The sequence below is a fragment of the Hydra viridissima genome, unplaced genomic scaffold, assembly GCF_058129835.1.
Source record: "Hydra viridissima isolate aposymbiotic clone 2 unplaced genomic scaffold, HvirCarnegie_v1 scaffold_10, whole genome shotgun sequence".
Lineage (NCBI taxonomy): Eukaryota > Metazoa > Cnidaria > Hydrozoa > Anthoathecata > Hydridae > Hydra > Hydra viridissima.
In genome coordinates, this window is record NW_028324309.1 from 5,325,273 (window position 1) to 5,349,938 (window position 24,666).

General features: G+C 27.5%; 3 protein-coding genes across 10 annotated transcripts; 2 read left to right on the forward strand and 1 right to left on the reverse strand.

Annotated features, from left to right (window-relative positions):
- Positions 1–1,098: 1,098 nt before the first annotated feature.
- On the reverse strand, positions 1,099–3,140 carry LOC145193526 (protein downstream neighbor of Son-like). Its single transcript, XM_080070990.2, has 3 exons — positions 2,199–3,140; positions 1,642–2,066; positions 1,099–1,517 (listed from the first exon to the last, which is right to left on the reverse strand). Exons 1-3 carry the CDS (start codon positions 3,010–3,012, stop codon positions 1,233–1,235), a joined length of 1,524 nt encoding a protein of 507 aa, XP_079927116.2. The 5' UTR covers positions 3,013–3,140; the 3' UTR covers positions 1,099–1,232.
- Positions 3,141–4,865: 1,725 nt separating this feature from the next.
- LOC145193144 (2,4-dienoyl-CoA reductase [(3E)-enoyl-CoA-producing], mitochondrial-like) lies at positions 4,866–10,591 on the forward strand. 2 transcript variants are annotated; one of them, XR_016456113.1, is made up of 7 exons: positions 4,866–5,547; positions 6,108–6,165; positions 6,501–6,735; positions 8,778–8,872; positions 9,509–9,581; positions 9,913–10,059; positions 10,168–10,359. XR_016456113.1 is itself a non-coding variant. In XM_090099435.1 (7 exons), exons 1-7 carry the CDS (start codon positions 5,393–5,395, stop codon positions 10,294–10,296), a joined length of 897 nt encoding a protein of 298 aa, XP_089955561.1. In that variant the 5' UTR covers positions 4,866–5,392; the 3' UTR covers positions 10,297–10,591. The 2 variants fall into 2 exon arrangements, 1 of the variants encoding a protein (XP_089955561.1); XM_090099435.1 differs by having other exon boundaries at positions 8,778–8,877; positions 10,168–10,591.
- Positions 10,592–10,655: 64 nt separating this feature from the next.
- Positions 10,656–24,651, forward strand: LOC145193132 (uncharacterized). 7 transcript variants are annotated; one of them, XM_090099422.1, is made up of 19 exons: positions 10,656–10,779; positions 10,900–10,948; positions 11,188–11,261; positions 11,743–11,867; positions 12,124–12,186; positions 16,492–16,608; positions 17,842–17,940; positions 19,870–19,928; positions 20,053–21,365; positions 21,565–21,714; positions 21,861–22,008; positions 22,120–22,187; positions 22,262–22,358; positions 22,544–22,671; positions 22,761–22,874; positions 22,984–23,064; positions 23,328–23,468; positions 24,126–24,232; positions 24,320–24,651. In XM_090099422.1, exons 2-19 carry the CDS (start codon positions 10,921–10,923, stop codon positions 24,408–24,410), a joined length of 3,003 nt encoding a protein of 1,000 aa, XP_089955548.1. In that variant the 5' UTR covers positions 10,656–10,779; positions 10,900–10,920; the 3' UTR covers positions 24,411–24,651. The 7 variants fall into 7 exon arrangements, 4 of the variants coding, with proteins under 4 accessions (XP_089955548.1, XP_089955549.1, XP_089955550.1 ...); XR_016456112.1 differs by lacking the exon at positions 10,656–10,779 and having other exon boundaries at positions 10,790–10,948; positions 22,262–22,369; positions 22,957–23,064; XR_016456111.1 differs by lacking the exon at positions 10,656–10,779 and having other exon boundaries at positions 10,790–10,948; positions 22,262–22,369.
- The last annotated feature ends 15 nt before the right edge of the window (positions 24,652–24,666 follow it).

Here is a 24,666-nt window from a genome sequence, read left to right on the forward strand (position 1 = left end):
GCTATAGTTTATCTTAGTTTTCTGTGTATTAAATGGAAGTTTTTAATGATTTTTCTGTTTCTCAATAAATAATTTTTGTAATAAGCTTTAGGCCTTCTTTTTTTAAAGAAAAATTTTTTGGGGTCCCAAAATGTTCCTTTCTTACGCCACTGAATAGTTTCTAAGGAAAAAGCAGTGATGTACATTTAACATTTGACTTTATTTTCTCAAAATAAGAAAAATTTGACATCGCTGTTTTTTTAATTGAGATCTATATGAAAGTTTTTTAAAAAGTTTTCAATACCGTTGAATGATGGAGTTAGACTCCAGGAGATATTTAAAAAGTTAGGTTTTATAAACGGAGGCGTATATGGAAGGGGGATGGGGGAAGAAGGCTTATTTTTAGACCAAATTTAAAAAAAAAGTATTTCTAAAGCTGATTTAATAAGTTTTTTTTTTTTTTGTTAGTAACCATATCAAATTGAGTAGCGTCAACACTCACCTCTTCATCATCCATAAACAGATTTTCTTCAAAAATTTTTAACAGTAGAACTGTTTTTTAAGCAATACGTAACAAGTTTCGCATGGCTGACCTTTTAAGGCAAATCTCCCATTTTGAATTCACTCTCTGGAGCTTACTCGAAATAAGGGCTTATTTAACAGCTTAATTTTTAGGGGAGGAGAGAGGGACCAACTCAACAACAAAGGTCATTTACGGTAGGTTCTAAAAGCCTTTGAACACTAAAATAAAGGTTCAAAGTGAAAGTCCTAGTTTCTACACATTCACTCCTTTGACCGCATAAAGTTTCAAAATTCAATTGCATCTCTTTCGTTTTGAAGAAGTTTCAATGACTTCTTGTTAAGTTGCATTGCTAGATCTGAAATTAGATTTGTTTTGTTAAAAGGAGTTCCTAGCTCCCTTTGTCTTTATTCAGAGCTGGCCTAGAAAACTACAAAATAGCCCATATAATTATTTGATTTTTTTTCCAAATTAACAAATAAAATAATTATTTCTACAACATTCTATTGGACATTCTTTAAAAACTTTTTCATAGTTGATTTGACCCTTAATCCTGTATAAATATCCTAAAAGGACTCATAACAGAAAATATCAAAACAAGCATGAATAAAAATATATTCACCATACTATAATTTATTTGCTTGGTACATAATTTCACGCACTCTTTCAATATTATCTTGATAATATACAACATCTGCAACAAAAAGTATAGTCTTGTAATAATGTGGTTCATTCAATATTTAAAAACGTTTCCCTCATATTTTATTTCACAAAAGTTTGCAAGATAAACAGGTTCTTGATTAACATGGGTAAGTAATGAGGTTGATAACCCCAGCATTTTTGTATGTTCTATTGGTATATCACACTTTTCAGTTTGTTTATATGAGTTTAATCCAGACAACTTGTTGGATGATTTTAATTGAATAACTCCAGTTTGCTCACTTTGATTTAGTAACAAACTTACAAGTCCTTTAAGCTGAGTAGGTAAAATGATACCAGACACATCCAAACAGAAAAGCTGAAGTGGAAAAAAATTAACATAAAAAAGAAAATTATCATTATTAGGAACACTATTTTTTAAATTTTCTTAAAAAAATTGAAAAAAAAGAAAAAAGAAAACAGTTTAAAAAATCTTTTCTTACAGCTTGAGTTTTGGTACCATTTTGATGTTGTACTGGACCACATGTTGTTCTACATAATGATAAAGAACCCCCTTCAAAAGGTGAAGGTGAGATTAAAGTTGGAGGTATCCCAGCCATAGTACCGGAAGGTGCACAAAGAAAAGTTGAATTCAAAAGAAAGTTAAACAAAGAGTTGCAGTCTGTGGTGCGCACAGTGGATTCCATACGATTGTCAAGGAGCCTCATTTTTGAACGGTCATTCAACCTTTGTTGCTCTTGAATTTTTGGAAAATGTTCATCTGCTGTTAAACCAATACTGTCTAAGAACTCAGTGTTACCTGTATGCTCATTATCTAAACTCTCATCAAGATTTTCATCTAAATCTTTGCACATAAGTATCTCATTAAGATTATGTCTACCTGGTATTGTGAATTCAAAAGAAATACCTGAAACAAGCGAACATCCATAAAAGTTAATTAACCACATATAAACATACATAAATTGTTTAAAATGTTGTAAATTTAAGCAGATGCTAACTATAATTTGCTAAAAATAAGATCCAAAAAAGTTAAATAAACCTTCTTGTTCTAACATTGTGCGAAATCCTTTTGTTGTAGGTGTTATAATTGCTGATGGCTTATTAGAAGAAACTCCCATAGCAGTGAATAAAACTGTATACTGATGGCTACAAACATAAAAAAAAGGACAATAACCTGTTCTTAGCATGTTGTACAATGACTGAAAACTATTTTGCCAACTTTTCAAAACTAACGATTGAAATAAGTTGTTATTTGATAGCACATTCAGTTCACAAGCACCTTTTAAATTTCCAGATATTGATTTCTTTAAAGGATATAAAGGCAAGCCAGGTATATTTGGGTAAATCCAAGAAGTAAGGAACTTATGTAGTTTATCATTGTTCTCATTTTCACATTGTGTGAAAGATATGATCCCAGCACATTGGTCTTTGGGTTTTACATTTGTAAAAGCTGCAAAGGGTTTATAGGATAGAAAACGAACTTGATTTTTAATGCTCCAATCTAGTGGAAAACTGTAAACCTCAGTTTTATCAACTGTCTCAGGAATACTGGTTTTTTCAATTTTAACACTTTTCTCTGGTAAAGGCACTATATTTAAAACTGTTTTTCTAGCGACAAAAACTGTCTTATCTTTAGAATCTAGATGTGCATTATCTTTAAGCTTTTCATTTGCATCAAGAATGTCTGATTTTTTGGAAGGACCGCTAAATATAAACGGGTTTGCTCTCTTTTTAGCTCGTTCTCTGCATATTTCATGACCATTGTTAACATCAAGTAAGACATTTTTTTGAGTGACCTGGTTTTTTCTCTTTTTAACTTTTAAAAGCATTCTTTTATTGTCATTTTCTGTCATCTTTTGATGTGCAAAGAGAAGAAAATAAGTGATCAAAGTAAACTTAATCTAGCTTGAGAATTGTCTTTTAACAGCGAGATACATGTCTGCTCCCTCTGAGAAAAGCGAATGTTTGTTTACATTTTTCCGCGCCGAAACCTCAAACCAATAATAATTCATACGTTGCGGACCTTCGTCTTTCTATGAGTCGAAAATAGATTATGTAGAGAAATTCCGTGCATCATTAGATAACAAAGTAAATATTCAACTTTAAAGCTACTGCCTTTTAGTTTTAATGCAAAAATTATTTACACAATAAACTGTACTTAAGCACCGGTTTATGTAAGGTAAATGTACTGGTTTTGTGCAATATATAATGCGTTGTAATGCTTTAGCATAATACTCAAAAATGTTAAGTGAATAAGAAATTACGCTAGTCCGTTTCAAAGTGATAAGAACTCTTCTCGAATTGTAAAGATAAGTAATTCATATTGACTCTGCTTCCCCCCTCCCCCCTCCCTGTAAATTATTTATTTTTCTGCCAGCCCTTTCACCAATTATTATTATACTAACTATAAGGCCTTACACTATTCAAATCACAACACGGGAAATACACCATTCACAACAGGGCACAGGTGAATGCAATGATTAGTTCCGTTAAACACTTAGCACTATAAATAAAAAAAAATTGACGAATAAGAAAGTATTTCTATTTGTATTTTGGTTTAAAGATTTCCTCTGAGAAGTTTTTTTTAAATATTACTATCAGGCTACGTGATAATGAGATTAATAACGTGCCACCAATTTTCATTTTTTATGATGAAATAAATTTGGTTGATAATCCTGGTAAAAAAAAAAAAAAAAGTCTCAAAACTTTAATGTAAAATATCCCAAAGTAATTTTAAATGTGACAAACACTGCTCCTTAGTACAATAACTTGCTGCAGGAGAGATGTATCCAATATGTGTTTAATACGTGTATTAGGCACATATGTTAGGTACCATTGATCCTGGCAAACGATACATTAAAAGAATATATTCAGCGTATATAACTAGACTCTAAACTTCAAAGTATCCTTTTGAAACCCATACAAAAATAAAAAAAAAACTTCGAAACTTTTTATTTTCTTATAAAGCTGAAAACTCTAGACAATGTTGGTTATTCCAGGTGCACCGAATATTATACGCCACATACGCATGCGTACTCTTTGACGCATCAGTTCCCAAAATCTTTTATTTGTTTTTCCATTTAATCAAAAATTTTACAGAACGAAGTAAGCACTCGATGGTACAAAGTTGACTTTCAAATCTTTAAACTTATTTTTATAATTTAAAAAAAATGGAACAATGTTGTGACATATTGGAAACTATTTTGGTCTTTTATATTACTGAGAAGCAACAAATTTTAAGTCAAGAACTGCACTATTTGATACTCACTTTTGTGTTTAGTGTCATTTTAAATTGAACAATGAGTGTTGTTGTTTGTTGTCTTTGTTTGTTTAAGATAGGTCCCGTTTTATTTGAACTATTTAACGTGTTTTTATATTTATAAACAAAATTAAAATAGGACATACAAAACGAAAGGGGAGAGCTTTGAAAAAAAGGTGCGATAGAATTTTTTGGAACTTCAATGACAAAAGATAAAAGAGTGTGATAATAGACTCTCTTCTTTTCAAACTTAGGAAAAAGCAATTATTTTAATAGGGTCATTGAGGATTCCACTTTTATTTCAAGTTGTGGTGAATAAAAGGATTTTCGAAGAAAGAAGTATGGCACCATTACATTACATTAAGCCAGCACTTCAGTTAATAAAACAAATAAAACCGCCGGCAAAACGAAATATTTGAAAATATTACGAAAAAGAAACAATACGACAAAAATAATTTCCCGTAGCATTATATGTTGAAACCGCACTCTAAATTGTTTTAATTAAGTGAAAGTGTAATTTTATGTGAAATCGTTTGTCCTACCAGATAGCGAATGAAATAGAGTATTTTCATTTATAAATAATTTCCTCTAAATCAGAAAATTTAGAGGAAATTGAAAAGGGAAACTTTAGAGTGAATGACTTATTCAGAAATGATTGCAAATGTTTGTAAAATCGTAGAAAAAGGTCGTTAGTCTGATTAAGTCAATTTAAAATATCCATCCACTTTTGCGACATTAGAGCTAGCAAGTGTGTGTGCGTGATTCTATCACTCTAGATTATATAATAATCTTTTCAAGTGTGGAAAAAAACAAGTATATATGAAACCTATCAAAAATACAAAGTTTAATAAAAGAACAACTTAAAATAAAGTAAATCTTGTTTAAGTTGAATTTCCCAGTTATAACTATATAGTTGTTGTTTTTTTGTTTTTTGTTTACTAACAATTTAAAGAAAAAGTATACACATTGACAAAATGGCAAACAAATTTCCAGCTTTGGTAAAAACAATGCTACCTCAAGGTACATTTAATGGTAAAGTTGCTTTTATAACAGGTGGTGGTACAGGTCTAGGTAAAGGAATGGCAAAGGTTTTATCACAACTTGGTGCTAGTGTTGTAATAGCAAGTAGGTATGACATAAACATATAAAGCTTTGAGTCATAGATTTTCTAAAAATATTCTATAGACAGATTTCTTTAAAAGTTTGATATTATTGGTTTAAAATCAATATAAAAATAACAATAAATTCTAAATTAAAAATGTTTGCTCAGGAAGACTAAATATCTTTTCTAATTAAAAACTCTGAATTTTTTATTTAATGTTCTTTAAATACAGTCTTCTCAAATTTTGATATTCAAAAAAAAAAAAAAGAAAGAAATGATGTGGAAATTGACATTTTCTATTTTGAAGTTATTTTATCATTTATAATAAGAATGTTAAAACAATCCTAAATTTGGTTTAATCAAATAAAGTAGGTTCAAGCATTTACTGAATTCAAGAAAAGGCAAAAATTCAAATTTTATTTATGTTTATCTTAACATCTCAGGCTTTTGATATAATGTCAAATTTAAAAAATGTATTCAAATTTAAAAAATGTAGTCAAAATAAAAAAATGTAGTCAAATTTAAGGATTTTTACTATAATTATTTTTACTGTAAACATAAACATTTAAAATGAAGTTATTCTTTAGAAAATTACCTGTCTGTCAAAAAGCAGCTGAAGAAATATTCTCATTAACAGGGAACAAGGTAAAATCAGCTAAATAATTTTTGTTTAAATTTAAATGGTAGAGGAGAAGTTTGTAAGTTTTGATATTTGTAAATGATTAAGTTAAATCACTGAGCTCATATTGTTTATAAAAGTAAAAGTACTCGTCTTTTATAATGGTTTTACAAATCATTAAAGTATACATGGAATCATAAACTGAAATAGTTGCCTTTATTATTAATTACAATTTTAAGTATTTCTTCTTTCTGAACTTCTCACTTTTAACTAATGTAAGAGTCTTAATTGGGTTTTAAGAAAAATACTCATTTTCAATTTTCAAGTAACATTAAAGTATTACATGCCTTTTTGATTTCAGGTTTTACCATTAGAGTTGGATGTGCGAAGTCCTGAAAGTGTTAAATCAGTTGTTGATACAATAGAGAAAGAACTAGGTCTACCTACCATTGTTATAAACAATGCTGCTGGGAACTTCATTTCCCCCTTTGAACGTCTTTCATCAAATGCTTTTCGAAATATTGTTGATATAGTCCTTAACGGAACAGCCAATGTCACTTTAGATGTTGGGAAAAGATTAATTAAAGCTCAACAAAGTTTGTTTTAGTTGGATTTTCCTTTTAAATTATCTTTATGCATGTACTCAATAGAATTGACAAGAGGCTGTTCAAAACCTCTTTTATTGGCTTAAGTACATATAACTGCTTCTCTAAAATTGCAATAAATAACAATATTCAAGTAGTGAAATAATAGTGTTTTTTGCAGAATTCATTGAATTGTAAATTTTTAGATTCAAGTTTAAATTCATTGAATTATAAATTTCTATTCTCCTAAAGTTTGATATACTTAAATGTATCAAACTTATAAGTTCAAATAAAGTTCAAAAGAAGAAAAATGCCATTTGTAACTGAATTTTGACATTTAAAAAATAAAAATTTGTAGATATTTATAAAACTGTTTTGTAATTTTATATTCCTTAGTAAAATTCACTTGATGCTACAATAGACACCTTTATTAAAGCTATATAAAGATATATTTGCTTACTTTGGTTTATAAATGATAGTGTTCTTTTTTTTTTGTTTGTTGCAATTTAACAAACAAAAGTTCTAAATATTTATCTAATCTTAGATTTTGAGATAAGAGATTTATTTCAAATTTTGATGGGTGGCCTGATCAAATTTCATATAAAACTTGAAAAAAAAAATAAAAACTATTTTTTATCTTTAGAGAAATTAGTAGTTTTCTTAATAGCACACAACCCTGTGTTTTTAAATTCTTTTTATGAGTAAACATTTTTGTTTATTAGGTTAAATTTTTTTTAAAAAAATGACAGTTGCTATAAATTACTAATAAAAAGTGATTTACATTTTCAAGGCATTTTTAAGTTAAAAACTTTTGTTATATACAAAATAATCATAAATAACTCTACAAACAGTAGTAAGGTTTTGGTATTGATTGGATTGGATTATCTTAATAAGGAAGTATAGTTTGACTAGTTTGTGTTACCTTGACACAGGTATGCATTAACTCTATAATTTGCAAATAATCTTAGCAAATTATTCATGTAGTATTCTAGACAATATAAAAATTCTTTTTAGCTACTGTTTTACTTATTCCTGATTATTGCAAATAAAATCAGGAATATGTAAAACAGTAGCTAAAAAGAAACTTTAACATTTTAAAAAACTGATGGAATTTTTTCTGAGCAACAATTAGAGCATTCAGAAAGTATCTAAAGATTAAAATGTCTTAAATGCCAAAAAATTGCAAAGAGTTCCTCAGAAAGGTATAGATAGTTTAATATAGATCTAATGATATTTCTAGTTAAGGTCAAAACGAAGCTAAAAATTATTAGTAAAATTATAGTAATACAATATTTAATTTGATATGCAGTAGCAACCAAAAGTTTCCACCAAGTGATATTTCATACTCTAATATATCTTTAAAAAATACTATTGTTTTTTTAATCTTTATGAGATGTTAACATGAGATGTAGGAAAAAAAAAAGTATAATTAAAGATTATTATTTATGTTTAAGAATGTATTTATTATAATAATTGTTATAGCTACATGTGCAAAAGTTTCCAGTCACATTGATGATGTAGGACATTTAAAAATGCATTTAAGAACAAAAGTGTATTAATTGTTTACATTTAGTTCATAGAAGGTTGTGGGAGCATAAACATGGCTTGATACATTAATTAATATCAACAGAAATATGAATGCTGTTGTTTACAAAGACACTTTAGAAAATAATTTATCATATGCTGAAGAAAAAATTGTCAAGTATAAAAGTATTGAATTCAAATAAAGCCCCATTATACATATCATTGAAGGGTAAATGGGATAAAATTTTACCTGCTTGTGTTAATTGGTTGAGTCAATACCACTTTGTTGTGCAGCTGTAATTGCTGCAAAGAAAATGGCTACAAAACATTTTCATAAAAATTTAATTGAAGTCTCTTATAGAAAATTTGGGCTGTAATTTTTTAAGTAGTACAGTGGCCATAAACTTTTGTAAATCTAAATTTAAAAATTATAATAATAAATACATTTACAAACTTGATAGTATTCTTTTACTACATCATTTTAGTTTGATCAATTTTTTTGTTTTGACTTTTTACAATATTTTTTGTAGGTGGGTCCTTTCTTTCTATAACAACTTGGTATGCAGATCTAGGTTCTGGATATGTTGTGCCATCTGCATGTGCCAAAGCTGGCGTTGATGCTATGGTGAAGTGTGTCTGTTTTTTAAAATCAGAATTTGCTTTTTGATAAGTTTAATGTTGAGGTTACAAAATGTGGGTTAGACCTTTAAAAGTTTTTTAAATTGTTTTGTTAAAAATCCTTAAGTTTGAAAATAACTTTGGTTTTATATATTCTAAGTACCATTTAAATAGGATTTATATGTGTACCAAGTGAAGTTACAAATGAAGTTGCATTTGATAGGACAGTTTTAACTGAATTAAAAGTTGTGGTTTACAATTAGTAGATTATCACATTTGGATGTAAGTTAAGCGTCCAACAGCTACTACTCATCTGGTTCTATTAACTTTAAAAATTCTTTTTTAGAATGATTACAATAAATTAGTATAAAAGATGATTTTTTGATGAATTTTTGTTAAATTCCCAAGAAATTTAGAAAATAAGTAAGGAATATGCATGAGCTCCTTGATTACGTTTGTTGTGCAATATACATTTCATTCTGTTTATTGTGTGGTGTGGTGTGTGTGTATGCTTGTTGTTGCTGTACAGTACATAATTCCTTATATTTTGATTTCACTTATCAATTCATAAAAATCTTTGTCTGAAAATACTTCATTATTTAATTTCTTTAATTTGATTCTTATCTTAAATTACTTTTGTTAGGTCCTTATCCTCAGAGTGGTCAAAATATGGGATTCGTTTGAATGCAATTGCACCTGGATCATTTGTAACTGAGGTGAGGATAAAAAGAGCAGGAAAAGACTAGTTTTGTGATTAATAAAAGTAACAACAACTACAATTGTAATTATTTTGTAACATAAAATGTTCTGAAACTTTTTATACTGATTGCTAAAACAAAAAACTTTTAAATCTTTAAAATTCATTCACATAAAAAATGATTTTTAACAATTTCATTTTTATATAAAACTTTTGGCTAAAAAAATGCAGAAAAATCCTAAAAAATTCAAAATGTAGAAATGTACCCCCTTTGGGAAGTTTGAACTTTATTAGTTTATATTGTTCCTTCTCACAATCCAATGATGTTTAGCAACTCCTTTTTTTCTTAGGGTGCTTTTTCTAGACTTGATCCCACAGGAAAGTTCATGGAAGTTGCAAAAGAAAAAATTCTTGTGAAAAGATTTGGGGAAATTGAAGAGCTTGCTAATCTTGCTTCCTATATATTGTCTGACTATGCTAGCTTTATGAATGGGGAGGTATAAAAAACTTTTATAATCCAAATTTATTTTCTTGCAGAGTTTTGTAACAATTTTTTTAAATGATGTTTTGGTGTCACTTTTTAAAATGCGTCTTTTCTCTTCTAGATTGTGTGTTTTGACGGCGGCGAGAGAAGAGGATATTCTGGAATTTTTAATGAACTTAGCAAAGTATCTAAAGAACAATGGGACGTGCTAGAAGGACTGATTAGATCTAAAAATAAATCTAAACTATGATAGCAATAATAAAAATATCATTTTGATGTTGTTTACTTTTGCAATGATAAACATTTTTGTTCATAGTTTTCTTTGATCTGCAAATAAAATTTGAGTATATAAAAATGAATTTAAAATTTTTTTTACTATTATTTAAAATAAGTTTGCTTAATTTTTCTGTTTACTGATTGTTGTGCAAGTTATTACTGATTGTTGTGCAAATCTTTACTAACTGTTTGGTGTGCAAATCATTACAAAAGTTAAAGTTTAGCGTTACAATGTTTTGATTTATCAAAATTCTGTTTGTTTAAAATAATAGTAATTTTTTTCTACAATTCTCAATTGTACAAAGTTCTTTTTTTTGTGTGTGTTCTGCTTATAGCCTAATAGTTCTACATGACAATATTCTGCACAATAACTATTTTGCTTGAAACATTACTCACAACTTGCTTATTACATAGTTTGTATTATTTCTACAAATACAGCAGTAGATTTTTTTGATCAGTAGGTTTTTAAAAAAAGTTTTTTGAAAGATTTTTTTATATGTTTGAAATGTTAGTTTTATTGTTATACATTTATAGGGCTAAATTAGTTTTAAATTTAAATTTAAATTTTTCTATGTAGATGAATCATTGATTATAAATAATGAATATTTTGAAAGACAAGCTTGAAGGTAAATAAGAATCTTTTAATTAGGGTTTTTAATTTTTTTTTAAATAGACTCTAAGTATGTAATGCATTTTCTTGGTGTTAACAAAGGTAATTTATTCATCAGTGTATCATGGGTAACAAAATACAAAATGCATTGTGATAGATATGATATATTGTAGTAGCTTTGTTTTAGAATAAATTCTTTGCAGTCAGTGATTTTCACACTTAAAATGATAGTAATATTTTTATTTGATGATTTAGCTTATGCCGTATCAACTGTGGAGGATACCCAAAAAGTTTCTCTTTTAGACAATTTTGCTATTTCAGTTGAAAAGGTTAAGTACAAGTGAATTTATCTTTTAAAAATTTTTATTTGTGAAAAAAAAAATTTACTTAAACTAATAGAGTATATTAATTGCTAAAGGTATTATTTTGTAAATGATTTGAGATTTTGATTCTAAAAGAAAAATTCACAGGTAACTAAATAAGAGAAAGGTGTTTTTTCTTAGGGTTTGATTATGCAGATATAACTCAACACACTAAAACTAATTTCTTATTTTTTACCAAATCAGCCATGGTAGATAAAGAAAGATTTTATTAAAAAAATTGCTTAGTGTCTAAATTATGTTAAGAAGGATATATATTTGTTTTAAGTGACTAAATTTATATTTTTTTGTTTTAAATTTTTACTATTATTTAATTATTTTTATTATTGTTAGTGTTGTTGCTGGTATTGTTAATATTATTTTTATTATTAACAATTATTATTTATTGTTATTATTATTATTACTTTATATTTTCATTTTGTTAATGCAGGCTAAAGAAGAGGCTGATTTAAATTCTCAATTAAAACAAGGAAATATCTTAAAAGATGGAAAGGTTTCTGAAGACTTTTGCAATTGCTTATTTGCTATTCTTAACCATGAGTTGAAGGGGAAAAAGTGAGCTTTCTGTTTTGAATAAAAACAAAGATCAAAAGACAATACTTTTTCCAATTTAAATTTTTATTTACTAATCAAGTATAATGGTCTGAAAAAAGTTTAACGCAGTGTTAGAATTATATTTGTAGCTTCTTAAAATCATCTTTGTTTTATTATTATTATTATTTTTTTTGTTTTGTTTTTGCTTGTTGTATTTTTGTAATTTTTAAACCTTTTTTAAAGTGAATAAGTGTTCCCAGCTTCCCTCAATTTTTAGTAACTCAATTTGGCGCATTGCTGAGATATTGTCTCCAAAAGAAACTGTTCATATGATTTACAGGTATCTTTTACTTTTTTAAAATTGTCAATGTGTTATTACTTGCTTTTTTAAATTTCACACTTAAAAGTTGTTTTTCTCTGTTCAGATAAGTTGTAATACTTTATGGTTGTTTTTAGTACAGAAGATTAAGCTCAAATAATAAAATATTTTTAGTACAGAAGATTAAGTTCAAATAATAAGTCATGTTTGAAGAAAAAATTAGATTAATAACAAATCTGTAATTTTTTTTTTTTTTTTTTTCATGTCTTTGTTTAGATTGCTTTTGTTTTTTTAGTTAATAAGTTATCTATATGAAAGATAATAAAGATATAAAGTAGTAAAATGCTAAAATGTTTATTGATACTGTTTTACATGTCTGGTATATTTTAAATGGAAAATATATTTGAATATTTGGGATTTCTGTAACTGAAATCCCAAATATTCAAATATATTAAAACAACCATGTTTTTGAATCATTGCTTTAAGAAATATATGTTCCTTAAAAGATCTAGAGCACATTTTAGGAGTTGTTTTCACAAATATCTTTGTATCAATAAAAAAAAGATTTTTGAAAACAACAAAATAAAAAAAGTTTACGACGTATTTTTGACATCAAAAGTTCTTTTTCAGCTATAAATTTTTATGATTTATGGTAAAAATTGTTTTGATATAATGTCATGTAAATATGGTATGAAATGCAGCTATCAATATATAATCAATTCTGTGTAGTTAAAAAAAAGAAAATAAAAAATATTTGCTCTATTATTTATACTTAACCTGGATGGTTTTACCATAAAAATCTTTATTGAAATATTGAAATTCAGACAGTTTTAAAATTGCTTATTCATTTTATTGCATATATTTTGATTGTATTTCTGATTGTTAGTTTTACACAATCGATTTATGTCATGGAAGAGATAGAGGCAAATACATTTAACTAAGCAAACAAGATTAGAGATTTAACATAATGAATGAAGCTGAATATGGTAGGTGAAGAGAGGAATCAAAGGTTCGGATTGTTAAAGATGCTCAGAATAAAATTATAAGTGAGAGAAGAACAAGTAAACAATATAGAGTAAATCAATCGAGCGAGCTAGACAATCAGTGAATGGTGGGTTTTAAAGTTAGGCATTACTCTACAAGCTTAATAAAGGCTTTTAAAGAAAGGGAAGAACAGCTTTTTAAAAAGTATTATATTATATTAGCTTAAAAAATGGGCATGTATTAAATTCAATTAAACTTTGTAATTAAGCATTTGAATTTGCTATGCTGCACAGTGGGCCAGTAGGTGGACAAAATGGGAAAAATTTTAGTTGTCTAATCTTGAAAACCTATTTAATTTTAGTATCTACATATATTAGGAGAAATTTATTGATAATTTATTTATATTAAATCCCTTAGTTACCAGGACTCTAAGCATTTGAATATTGAGATTAAAAAAAAAAAAAAAATTATAAATAAGTAATTAACGGTGACATCAACGTTGTGTTATATTTCAATTACATCTACGTTTTTGAAACAAAAAATTAGTACATTATATTCTAGAGTATTTAGAGATAAGAAAAACCAATGTGGGAAATAAATTTGTCATAGCATGTTATCTCAGTTATAATTTGAAAATCACAGATTAAAAAAAAAAATTTCTTAGGAAACTTATTTTTTGCCGCACAATAACTAATAATTACCACAATTTGCCATGTATTATCTTATATTTATTTGAGCTATATGATGCTTCAATCGAGTTTTAATTGATTGCTCGTCCCCTTAAATCCCCGTTCAGATTTTATGTATGTTTTAACTTGGTTGCTATGGTACTAAATTTTGCATAGCAATAACTCACTTTTGCATTAACGTTGTTTTAACAGTATTTTAATTGCGCTAAGTACACAATATTGGGGGTATGTATTAAAATGAGATTCATAATTCTTATGAGGTTAATTTAACAGAGATTAAATTAACCTCTTAAGAGGTTAATTTAACAGAGAGTTCAAATATGGTCTTTCCAGTCTTCATGCATGGATTCGATTTTTTGAGATGGTATTGCACATTGCATATAAAAAAGAAACAAGAAAGTGGCAAGCAAGATCTAGAGAACACAAAGAAAAGGCATCTGTAGCTAAACGAAAGATTCAGACTGATTTTATGAACAAAATGGGACTTGTTGTTAATTTCCCTAAAAGTGGTGGTTCTGGAACAAGCGATGATGGCAATAGCTCAAGGCGTGCTTCTGCAGCATATGAACAAACAGCTGAAGTTCTGGGTATTGATCAAAACCTTATATTTAGATTTTGCATTATCTTAGTAACGCTCTCTTCAGGATATGAAATAGACTGCTTAAAGTTCAAGGATTATTGTTTTGACACTTTTAGACTATATGTGTCCCTTTATCCATGGTATTACATGGCTCAATCAGTTCACAAAGTATTGATACATGGACATGACATAATTAAAAGCCTTACATTACCCATCGGACTTATGTCAGAGGAAGCTCAAGAGGCTAGAAATAAAGACTTCAAATCTTATCGCGAAAATTTCAGCCAAAAAACATCCAGAAAAGCAACAAATACTGATCTTATTAATAGACTCCTAGCTTCCAGTGATCCTGTTATTTCATCACTGCGTAAATCAACATCACACCAAACAAATCATAAAGCATTTCCTTCAGATGTTTTACAATTACTTAATCTTCAAACGATATTATTGTTTTATAATTTTTTAATGCAATTTAAAATTGACAATGTTTTCTTGCACTATTTTTTGCTTTTATTATTCCTAAAACATTATTTACCTAAATACTCAATTGTTATTCAAAATAGGTGGGTCAAAAATCCGATAAAATATTCAAATATCAATTTACCACTTTGTAACTAAGGAAAGTATCCGGTAACTAAGCAATATAATTATCCATAACAACTAAATTTAAAAAATTATCACTTTTGTAAGAAGTGTGATCTCATATTGGTACTCATGCCAAATTTAGTGAATATAGCACTTATAAAATATCTGCAGATAACAAAAGTAGGTTGTTGCTAAGCAAAATAAAGGTATCCATAGCAACGAAATAAAAAAATATTACCTTCATAAAAAGTGCAGACATCATATTAGTACTCATACTAATTTTAGTGAATATAGCTCTAATATTAAATTAGTTACGAATTTTGTCCAGTAAAACTGCATTCTGGCCCACTGTGTGCTGCTAGGAAAATGTTTGGCATATTCAAGGAAGGGTTTTCCTAATCCATGAATTAAAAAAAAAACTATTTATAAAAGGTAATCCAGATTTGTCACTTCAGAAATCTGAGCAAGAATCAAGATCTGAAGCAAGATCTATTGGACATATTTCTGACTTTAAACAACCCCCAGATATTAGTATTTTTCAGCCATTTAAGCATTCAAGATTTCATTAGTCAACAATTCTGGCAAGACTGTGTATATTTGAAATGTTAGAACTTTCTGGTTGAATTAAAACATCTATGCCTGCTAATACTTTAAATGGATTTTTTTATACAGGTGTTTAATCCTGATAAGTGGCAAAATGAAAATTGATACTTAAGGTTGGTTGAATTATATTATTTTTAACATGTTTACCAACAAATTTTATGTAAGAAAAGTTTAATCTTGTTAGATGAAAGGTTGCCAGGACCCTTCAATTGTTAAGAATCAACCCCTAGCTTATGATACTTTGCAGATTAATGTCTTCAGCACACATTTTGAGAGAGGTTTTGCTGAAAACAGAATGCTCATCTTTTGTTTTTTTCATCGTTTGTGGATCAGAGATCCACAAACAACACAAACATGCAATGATCAAAATGTGTTCTAATATCCTTGGATTCCCAAATCCAGATGCTCATATATTAGTCAGCTATTAATAGAGAGAAGAGGAAACTGTCATTCACTGTTTTAAGAGACACTTGTGAAAGAAGCTCTAAATCAAAAAAAATATATATAAATGTAGGGATGAAAAAGAGAATCAAAAAACTAATTACAAGAAAACAAAACAATAAAAATAAATCACATAAAAAAGATAACAAAAATATAGTTCCATATACTTTTTTTATATTTTTTGTTCATTAAACCTAAATGGTTGTAATATAATTATTTTCTTAACAATTCTAAGTTTTGTTGTTTTCTTTGTTGCTCATTTATGTTTATTAATACATTAATTATTTTAAAGCTTGTTTTTTTTGTTTATTTCAGCGCATAGACTGGTTATTTCAGGATACAATATTAAATGATGTTAAGTTCTGTGAGCACATGATTTAGGATTTTTATTAAATGATATTCAAGTTTAACTTATATTTCAAAATTTCTCTTTTATGATTGCAGGATGAATTTCAAGCAGAGCGATAAAACAAGAAGTGAAGCTTGGATTCGTCATTCCTTAAACGAAGGCAGTATGGGAAGTTACTTCAATTTACTTATTGAGGGCTCAAATGTTTTAAAGTAAATTTTGTATTTGCTTTTTTACATATAAGTTGAAAAAAAAAAAATTAAATTAAGAATGCTTAAGAGTAATGATATTGTTAGAACTGGAAAACCTAAAATAAAACCACATAGACACAAAATCCAAATGATGAGCAACCATAAAGAAAAAAAGGCTTGTGTATCTTAATGGAGATTTAAGAAAAAAAAACTAAAAAGAAAAGTTAAAAAAAAATTTTTAAGAGTGATTCTTAGAAATGATATTATCATTCTAAAGCAATTAGACAAAAAATGTTTTAAAATTGGCAGCTTCTTTAAATATATTTTTATTGGCTTTTGGACATGAAAATAACAAACTCCAGTTACATGTAGGCAATAAAATACATATATCAAGCACTGGATATCCATTTTTACTGCTCTGTGGTAAAAGGTTTTATTTTTATGCAAATTTACACACGCTACATTTACAAATTTTTTTTTTTAATGCTTTTTTAGCAGAGAGGGTAATGATGTATAAATTTAAAAATGGTAAATGGTGATTATTCAAATTAACCATTTCCAACATAAACATTTTTTTTTACTGTAACTTTACTGCAGGCTGCAGTAAGCGCTTCCCATTTTATACAGATTTATGTAAATATGCACAGAGATAATCAGATTTTGCCATTTTTATGCACTTTTACTACACTGCAGTAACGCCGGTGCTTGGTTCATATAATTTATTTTTTAAGCCTGGCTTTTTAAATTCTGACCTGTGGTTTTGTCTATTAATTTTAAAATACTTAAGAACCAGAGCTGAAATTGTAGTTGAGGACTTAAGTACAACAAATCCTAGACTTGATAATCATTTCTGCAATTGAGTTTAGATGGTTAAAATGCTAAAGGTGATTAACTGAAGTCATATAGGTCAATTTTTTTAGGCTGAAAAATTTAGTGCCAATCATGATAAAAATTTTTTTTACTTAGTTAATAAGGACTGAAATTCAAGGAGGATGATACAGGAATCAAAATGCTGAGATCATTGCACCATTAGTGCAGTATAAAAAAATGACCAGAATTCTTGGAATTACAAGAACTAATTTTTTAGTTTCAATTTTGTTATAATGTTATTAGATGAAAAGATACTTCTAGATTATTAAACCTTTTAATAGTTCAATTTTATAACACTGTCCTTTAGATTTTTAACATCCTTCAGTTACTGATCCATAAATTTTAAATTATAATATTCTAAAATACTATTTTTTTGTGTTGAAGGGATTTCTACAAACCATCGGCCTTTGTTCGGGACAAAACTAAGATGCAATCTGTGCAAAACTTGATAACTTATGCTATATCTGCAATTCAGTTCAGTATGTAAGTGTAGCAGATATAATTACTTTTTTTATGTATGAATAATATATATTTTTCAATTATTAATATGAATAATTACGTGATTTAACAAAAAGCTCATAATAATTACTGGGTAATACTAAAATTAGTTTTTATCATATTTACATTATTGTAGTACAGCTCTTTTACTTATAAATATCAATCAAATTTAACTTCCTTATGAAAAATTTAAGTTTTCATAATGACTCCTTTGATCTACCAATTGTCATGCAACCGTTCATATGTTGGTAGATTTTCCAAAATTTAGAACCCATAAGAAGAAGAACTCAAGTCATTAGTTTAAGTGCTTTGCAATATCAAATATTTTATAATTAGCCAGCTCATTGTTAAATATTTTTCCATAGGCCTAACTCAGTGTTACCAGAAACTGACTTTTCTTCATTTTGAAACAGTGTGTGTTTAACAATATCATTTGTCCTAAATATCATAAAAAAAAGTTATAGGAATGTGAAGCAAGAACACATAATTTGGTTATTGTTAAAAGTCTCAAACATTTTTTACTTGTTAATATTACTGACCAATATTTTAAAATTAAAAAGTAATGAAAAATATAAATTAAAAAGCTGTTAAAGGAAACTGAAGATTTTTTTACTGGTAGAATAAATTCAAATCCTGAAATATTGAAAAAAAGAACTTCTCTTTAAAAATCTAAATAAAACCAAAAAATTTTCTCATTTTATCTATTTTTAAAACGAACTTTAAAAATAAAATTTTTAAATGAAATTTAAAATAATGTAGGGGGCTTCAAAAAAAACTAGATTTAGAACCAAAAAAAAAAGTGATTTTTTTAAAACAAATTATCTAAACACAACATTTAAGCATTGAAATTTGGTTTTTTGTTTTTTTTAAAAATAGTTATGAACAAAGTACTAACTTCAATCTTTTTTACAAATATCAATCTTTTAAGATATATCAAGTTTTCTGAAGTTTGTTAAAATAGAAATCTTTATGCAATTAAAACAGCAAAGCTTTTTGTTTTTTATCCTAATATTCATTAATAAATTTTTTTTAAAACTGGTTATAAATGTGAGTTTAATGGTTTTTATCGAATATCAGTTCTGCACTTCTTGAAGGTTTTAAGCAAAATAGCATAAGATATGTGAGGTATGGTTTTTTTTTTTTTTTTTTGAATTTTCTAACCAAAGTATGACTATATATATAAATTGTTTTGAATGTAGTTTTTTTTTTTTTACATGACTGATGTAGAAGTTTTTACTTTATTCAATATTGTTTGTTAAAAACCGAAAAACCAAATGTAACCTATGCTTTACAACAATTTTACACATTTTATTACTGACATGCATATTTTATCAAAATTACTGACTTTTAAAAAAATGTAATATTAAAAATGTTAATTAGATCTTAAAGAAAACCACTTATAGTGGTGCTATATTAAACCTGCTTCAAAATTTGCCCATGTTAATCCATTTATATCTGTTATTTCAATAATAGGTCCAGTTTTTTGTAAAAAAAGGTATTTGTCTTATCAGTCATCATATTGATTATTCACTTAATTTTACTTGCAGAATATAAATATTATCTAGCTTTTCAAATGGATCATTCTTTTCAAAAGTTCTTATTCAAATATAATTTGACCTTAATTTCCAAAAAAAAAAGAACCTAATGACCTGAGCTTAAGTTAAACCCTATTATTCCTTTTCTTAAATGTGTGATAAGCTTTATTATTTAAATAGTTGTATAAACCTTTTTGTTAAAATTTTCTTATTGCAATATGAAATTTTTTATTTTCAAACAAAAAAACAACTATTCAATCAAATACTGTACTCATCATGTGCAGCTAAAATATCTTTTTACAAAAACTTCATATTGAGAATGTTACTACTTTTTTATATTTCTATTAGTTGTTAATTTAAACTATTTGAATTTTTACAGAAGTGTAGAACAAGTTACAAGCAATCATGAATCTTTGAATCTTGCTTCTTCATTTGAAGGTTAATGTTAATTTGCTATTATTTACCATAGTTTATTTACCATAGTGCAAACTAATGCATTATGCAGAGATTATATTTAAATTAAAATTTTTTTTATGGTTTCTTTTACATTCTGCATTTGTAGTTGTAAGAAGCTTTACACATGGAGAACAAACGAATGCTCGTAGAAAACCTCGTGGACAGGCATCAAATATTGTGACAATTTCTGATCCAGAAGTATTTTCAAATAATGGAAATGAGTTTGAATCTTCAACAGTTAAAAATCAACACTCTGAAAATCAAATTACTCTTGATGATTCAGTTATCCACTTAAATGAAAAATTGACAAACATGACTGTTGAAACAAGCTTGGGCTGTAATAAATGTAAAACACCTGAGGTTGATTTAATAGATCATGAAAAAACTAAAAACACTTGTACAACTATTGCCAATCCATCCAGTGAACCCCAGAATAATAAACTAATAAAGACAGATCAGTTGATTGCCACACCAACAAATTGTATTAAAAATTTGAGCACAGAAAATAACTTGGATAGAACTTGTGATGTATCAAGTAGTACAATAGATGAGAATAGTCCTATTAATCTGGGCTCTGAACTTTTCCCTAACTTAAATGAAGGAAATTATAACAATAACTGTTGTAATGATAATAATTATAATGATACAAAAACTGGTGAAATGCCTTTGCTTAGTTCAGTAATATCTAGTTCTTCTATTTCAAACGAACATCCAATCAAAGTTAAAATGACAGAGTTTGTTCCAATACACAATACCCTGTCAATTATGCCTACATCCACACTTATACCATCAAAAACCTCTGCTTTCTGTCAAGTAACTAAACTCAATAAATTAAGTGTTGCTGATAATGCTGATAACAATTTTTTTAGTTTAGCTAATGAACAAGTTGAAGACCTTTTTAATTACAACTCAGAGAGTTTTGCAGATAGTTTGTTAAACAATGGAATAGAAAATGAAGAGAATGATGAAATAGGATCAAAAATGGTTCTTGATCATTTTGGATACAAAAAAAATGCTGATGGTGAGGTTGGTGATAAGTCTAATTCTGTAAATGGAATTAATGATTCAGAGCATGTATCAAATGTTCTTGAATTCAATAAGCCGTTACCTGAGATACATTATGTTCCAGGAATTCTTACAAATGAAAATGTTGTTGAAAGTTCAAGTCAAGTTACAGCTGAAAAACCATCTTATTTGTCAACTGTTTTATCAAATGAGCCTAAATATAGTTCACAAAGTTTGATATCAAAGAATGCTAAAATATCAACAGTATCCAAATCTTTTGAACAACAACATTATATTACTGATTCTGATAGTGACACATGCAGTTCAAGTGATCGAAGTTTCAGCATACTAGCTGAGCTTGGTATTAGTGATAGCTTTATTGGTTTAAAAGAAGACTACTTTTCTTCTCCAGAGGTAAAATTATTTTTTAAGGTAAAATTTGATTTGAAATTCCATATTTTAAAAAAGAGTTTTCATGTTTTTTTATATAGTATTATATATCTGTATGTATTAAATAAAAGTATTTCATGCAAAAAATTTTTAACAGGTATAAAACCAGATTTTAAACTACATTTTCATGTAAATATTTCTGTGCTTTAAAACTTTTCTCTAGAGTTTTATGGGTTTCTCCTCACAAGAGGAGCTTCAAAATGCTATAGCTTCATGTAAAGAGCTGATAAAAAGTTCCCCTGAAAAATCAGAGCGAAGAAAAGAACTTGTAACCCAGTTGATACAATTGCGATTAAAGCAACAAGAGCATGAGGTAAGATTATCCAAAAATGTTTTTTTTATAATTTTTATTAACAGTGATATTGTTACTGTTATTTGTTATTATTTTTTAGTGCTGCTGCATATAAAAGATTGTATGCCTAGATTTACTCTTTAAAAGAAATCAAAATAACTTTTTAGGAGTTATCAGCCATTGGGGTTATACCCCACACAAAGAAGGTACTTGGTCACCAAATGCAAAAACAAGCTCGTCTATCCTTAAAAGTTGAATGTGATGTTTGTGCTACCATGATTTGGTTGCTGTTACAGAAAGCTTATATTTGTAAAGGTAAATTTGATTTCCTGCTTCATAAAATTTTTTCAAAAAAGAATTTTGCTGGTATCTATAGCTTTCAGGGTTTATTTAAGCTGTCTTAATGTTTTATTTCATGTCTGTCAGACTGTGGTTTTCACTGTCATCAAGCATGCTTGCGTAATTTGGACAAGCCATGTATCAACAGTAAAAAGGTAATTTTTGAAAATTTTTTCTTAGAAATATGTTCTATCAAAATTTGTTGTAAAATTGCTTCGATACTTTTTAGACTTCTGAAACTACATACCAGATGGAAATATGTCCTGAGAGTGGCCTTTCATCTCAGCAATATCGATGTGCTGATTGCTTTCACAGAATAATTTTAAGTAATCATGTGGTATATATTTTTTTGAAATCTTGACAACTAATTAAAGATATTTTTTGTTACAGATAACATTTTAGACACCTGGTAGTTGTGGAAAAAGTGTTCAATTTCTTAAGTTATAAATACTTAATTAATTTTTTTATCATTTTAATCATTTCAATCAAAAAAAGGTTTTGCTTTTTATAGAAGATGGTGTTTTTGCATCTCGTATCTGTGATTATACTGGCCTTCATTACTGCCATAGATGCCATTGGAATGATACTTTGCCCATACCAGCTCGAATCTTGCATAATTGGGATTTTACACCTAAACAGGTGTATATATTTTAATAACTACTGAATTCTTTGTAAAATATCAAAAAAAGTTTTCAATTTTTAATCAGCTGCTTGTTTTTATGCTTTAGGTCTGTCGCCAGTCAAAATTCATATTGCTAAGCATGTTGAGAAAACCTATTATAAACTTACAAAATGTAAATCCATCTCTATTCAGCTTTATTGAAGAACTCCAAGATGTTAATGTAAGTCAAAGGAAGTATAGTTTTTGATCAAATTTGCTGTTATCATGCTGTTATAGTGTATTTTTAAAAACTTTTTTGTTAGATTTTGCTGTAATTTCATCTTCATTAGACCCTGCGTGTTCAAGTTATCTTAATGAAAGAATATATTACTACTTGCCGTATTGGTATTCAGGAATGTCTGCTTCTTAATGTAAGTTAACCACTGTATTGTTGCCTTGCTTTTCTTTTTTTAAAGTTATTATTAGAAGACTGTAAAGCCATATGATGACAGTTCATGGGAATATAGGAGCAGGTAAATTCCTTATATAATGGAATTTACCTGCTTCTATATTCCCATGAACTGTTGTATGAAATACTTTTTTATAAAATTTTTTTTTTTTTTTTTCATTCTGAGTCTTTGGGCCAATTAAAAATACTATAGTTGTTTCAAATTTCTCTCTTTTATTTTATTAGTTCCAAAATCGTCAACACTTTATGGACAACTCAAACACTTATTCGTTACAAGATTTAATAGATGTTGAAAGGAATATTTTACTTGAAGAGCTTACTATAAAACATGCAATCCTTGCTAAGCATATTAAATTTGATTGTCCTGTAAGTTATTTTCTTCTTTTGCTACTTTTTGTAAAGTGCTTATAAAATAGACTGCCAATGTTCCTGTGAAAAGTTTATGAACATTTTTTTCCTGACTTAAAGTTTCTTCTCTAGACAGCTATCAAGTAAAATCACATTTGTGAGACAAACGTAGTACAAATCTTTATTTATTTGACATGTTAATTTTAAAAAATCAGCTAAGAAAAGCTCTATCAGTGTATAGATAGAAATGTAATTTCAGAATGACACCAGGATTATTGATGATACCTTACCAGAAAATTTGTCGGATCTTAATTATGATGTGAATATAATGTAGAGATATTTTTTCATAGCTGAAAATTGATGCTTTATAGGTACAAGTATTAGTCTTGAAAGATAGTAAAAAAAATTTTCTTTTTCTTTTTGCGAAAACCAGCTTTTTGTGTTGAATTTTTTTGACTTCCAAACGATTGTTTATTTTTCGAAATAATTTATTCTTTCGTTTTCTCAACACAAAATCTAATTCTATTTTTTTTTAAAACTATTTACCTTCGCTTAGATCTCCTTTCTCCATAAAGTCGTTTTGTCAATGTGTGCTTCTCCATTAATGAGTTAACATTTTGGGTATTTTTAAAAGTTTTAAATTTACTTTTAAAAGTCACTTTTTTTTATATATAGCTTTGTCAAGGTAAAGGCTTCGTTTGTGAATATTGCAACGCTAATGAAATTATATTTCCTTTCGATAATCATGTCACAGTGTGCTCGTGTAAAGGAACTTTTCATCGGTAATTGCAGCACGCTTCTAGTTTAATTATGAATTATTTGATTTTTGCAGCACAAAAATTTCTTTATGTTTTTTAATGTAATTGTAGATTATGCTATTCGAAGAATACTTGCCCAAAGTGTGCTCGTGTCGTTAAGAAAAAGAGAGGGTCAGATAAGATAAGCGATGCCGTGACGTAGCTTTTGTTTCAAGTAACTGTTTTTTTTTTTCCTATCTTTACCTGAAAAGGACGACAGAATGGTATTTATAGCGTTTTTTTATAACAAGAATTCTTGCGAAATAAATCTTTTTTTTTCTTTTCTGATTTTGAATGATACAATACTTTTTGTGTTTATTAAACTTTCAATGAGCGTGTGAAAATACTACAAGAATTTATTTTTAAAGTTTGTGTAATAGATATGTAATAAATTATTTTGAAATTATAAATGTTGTTTT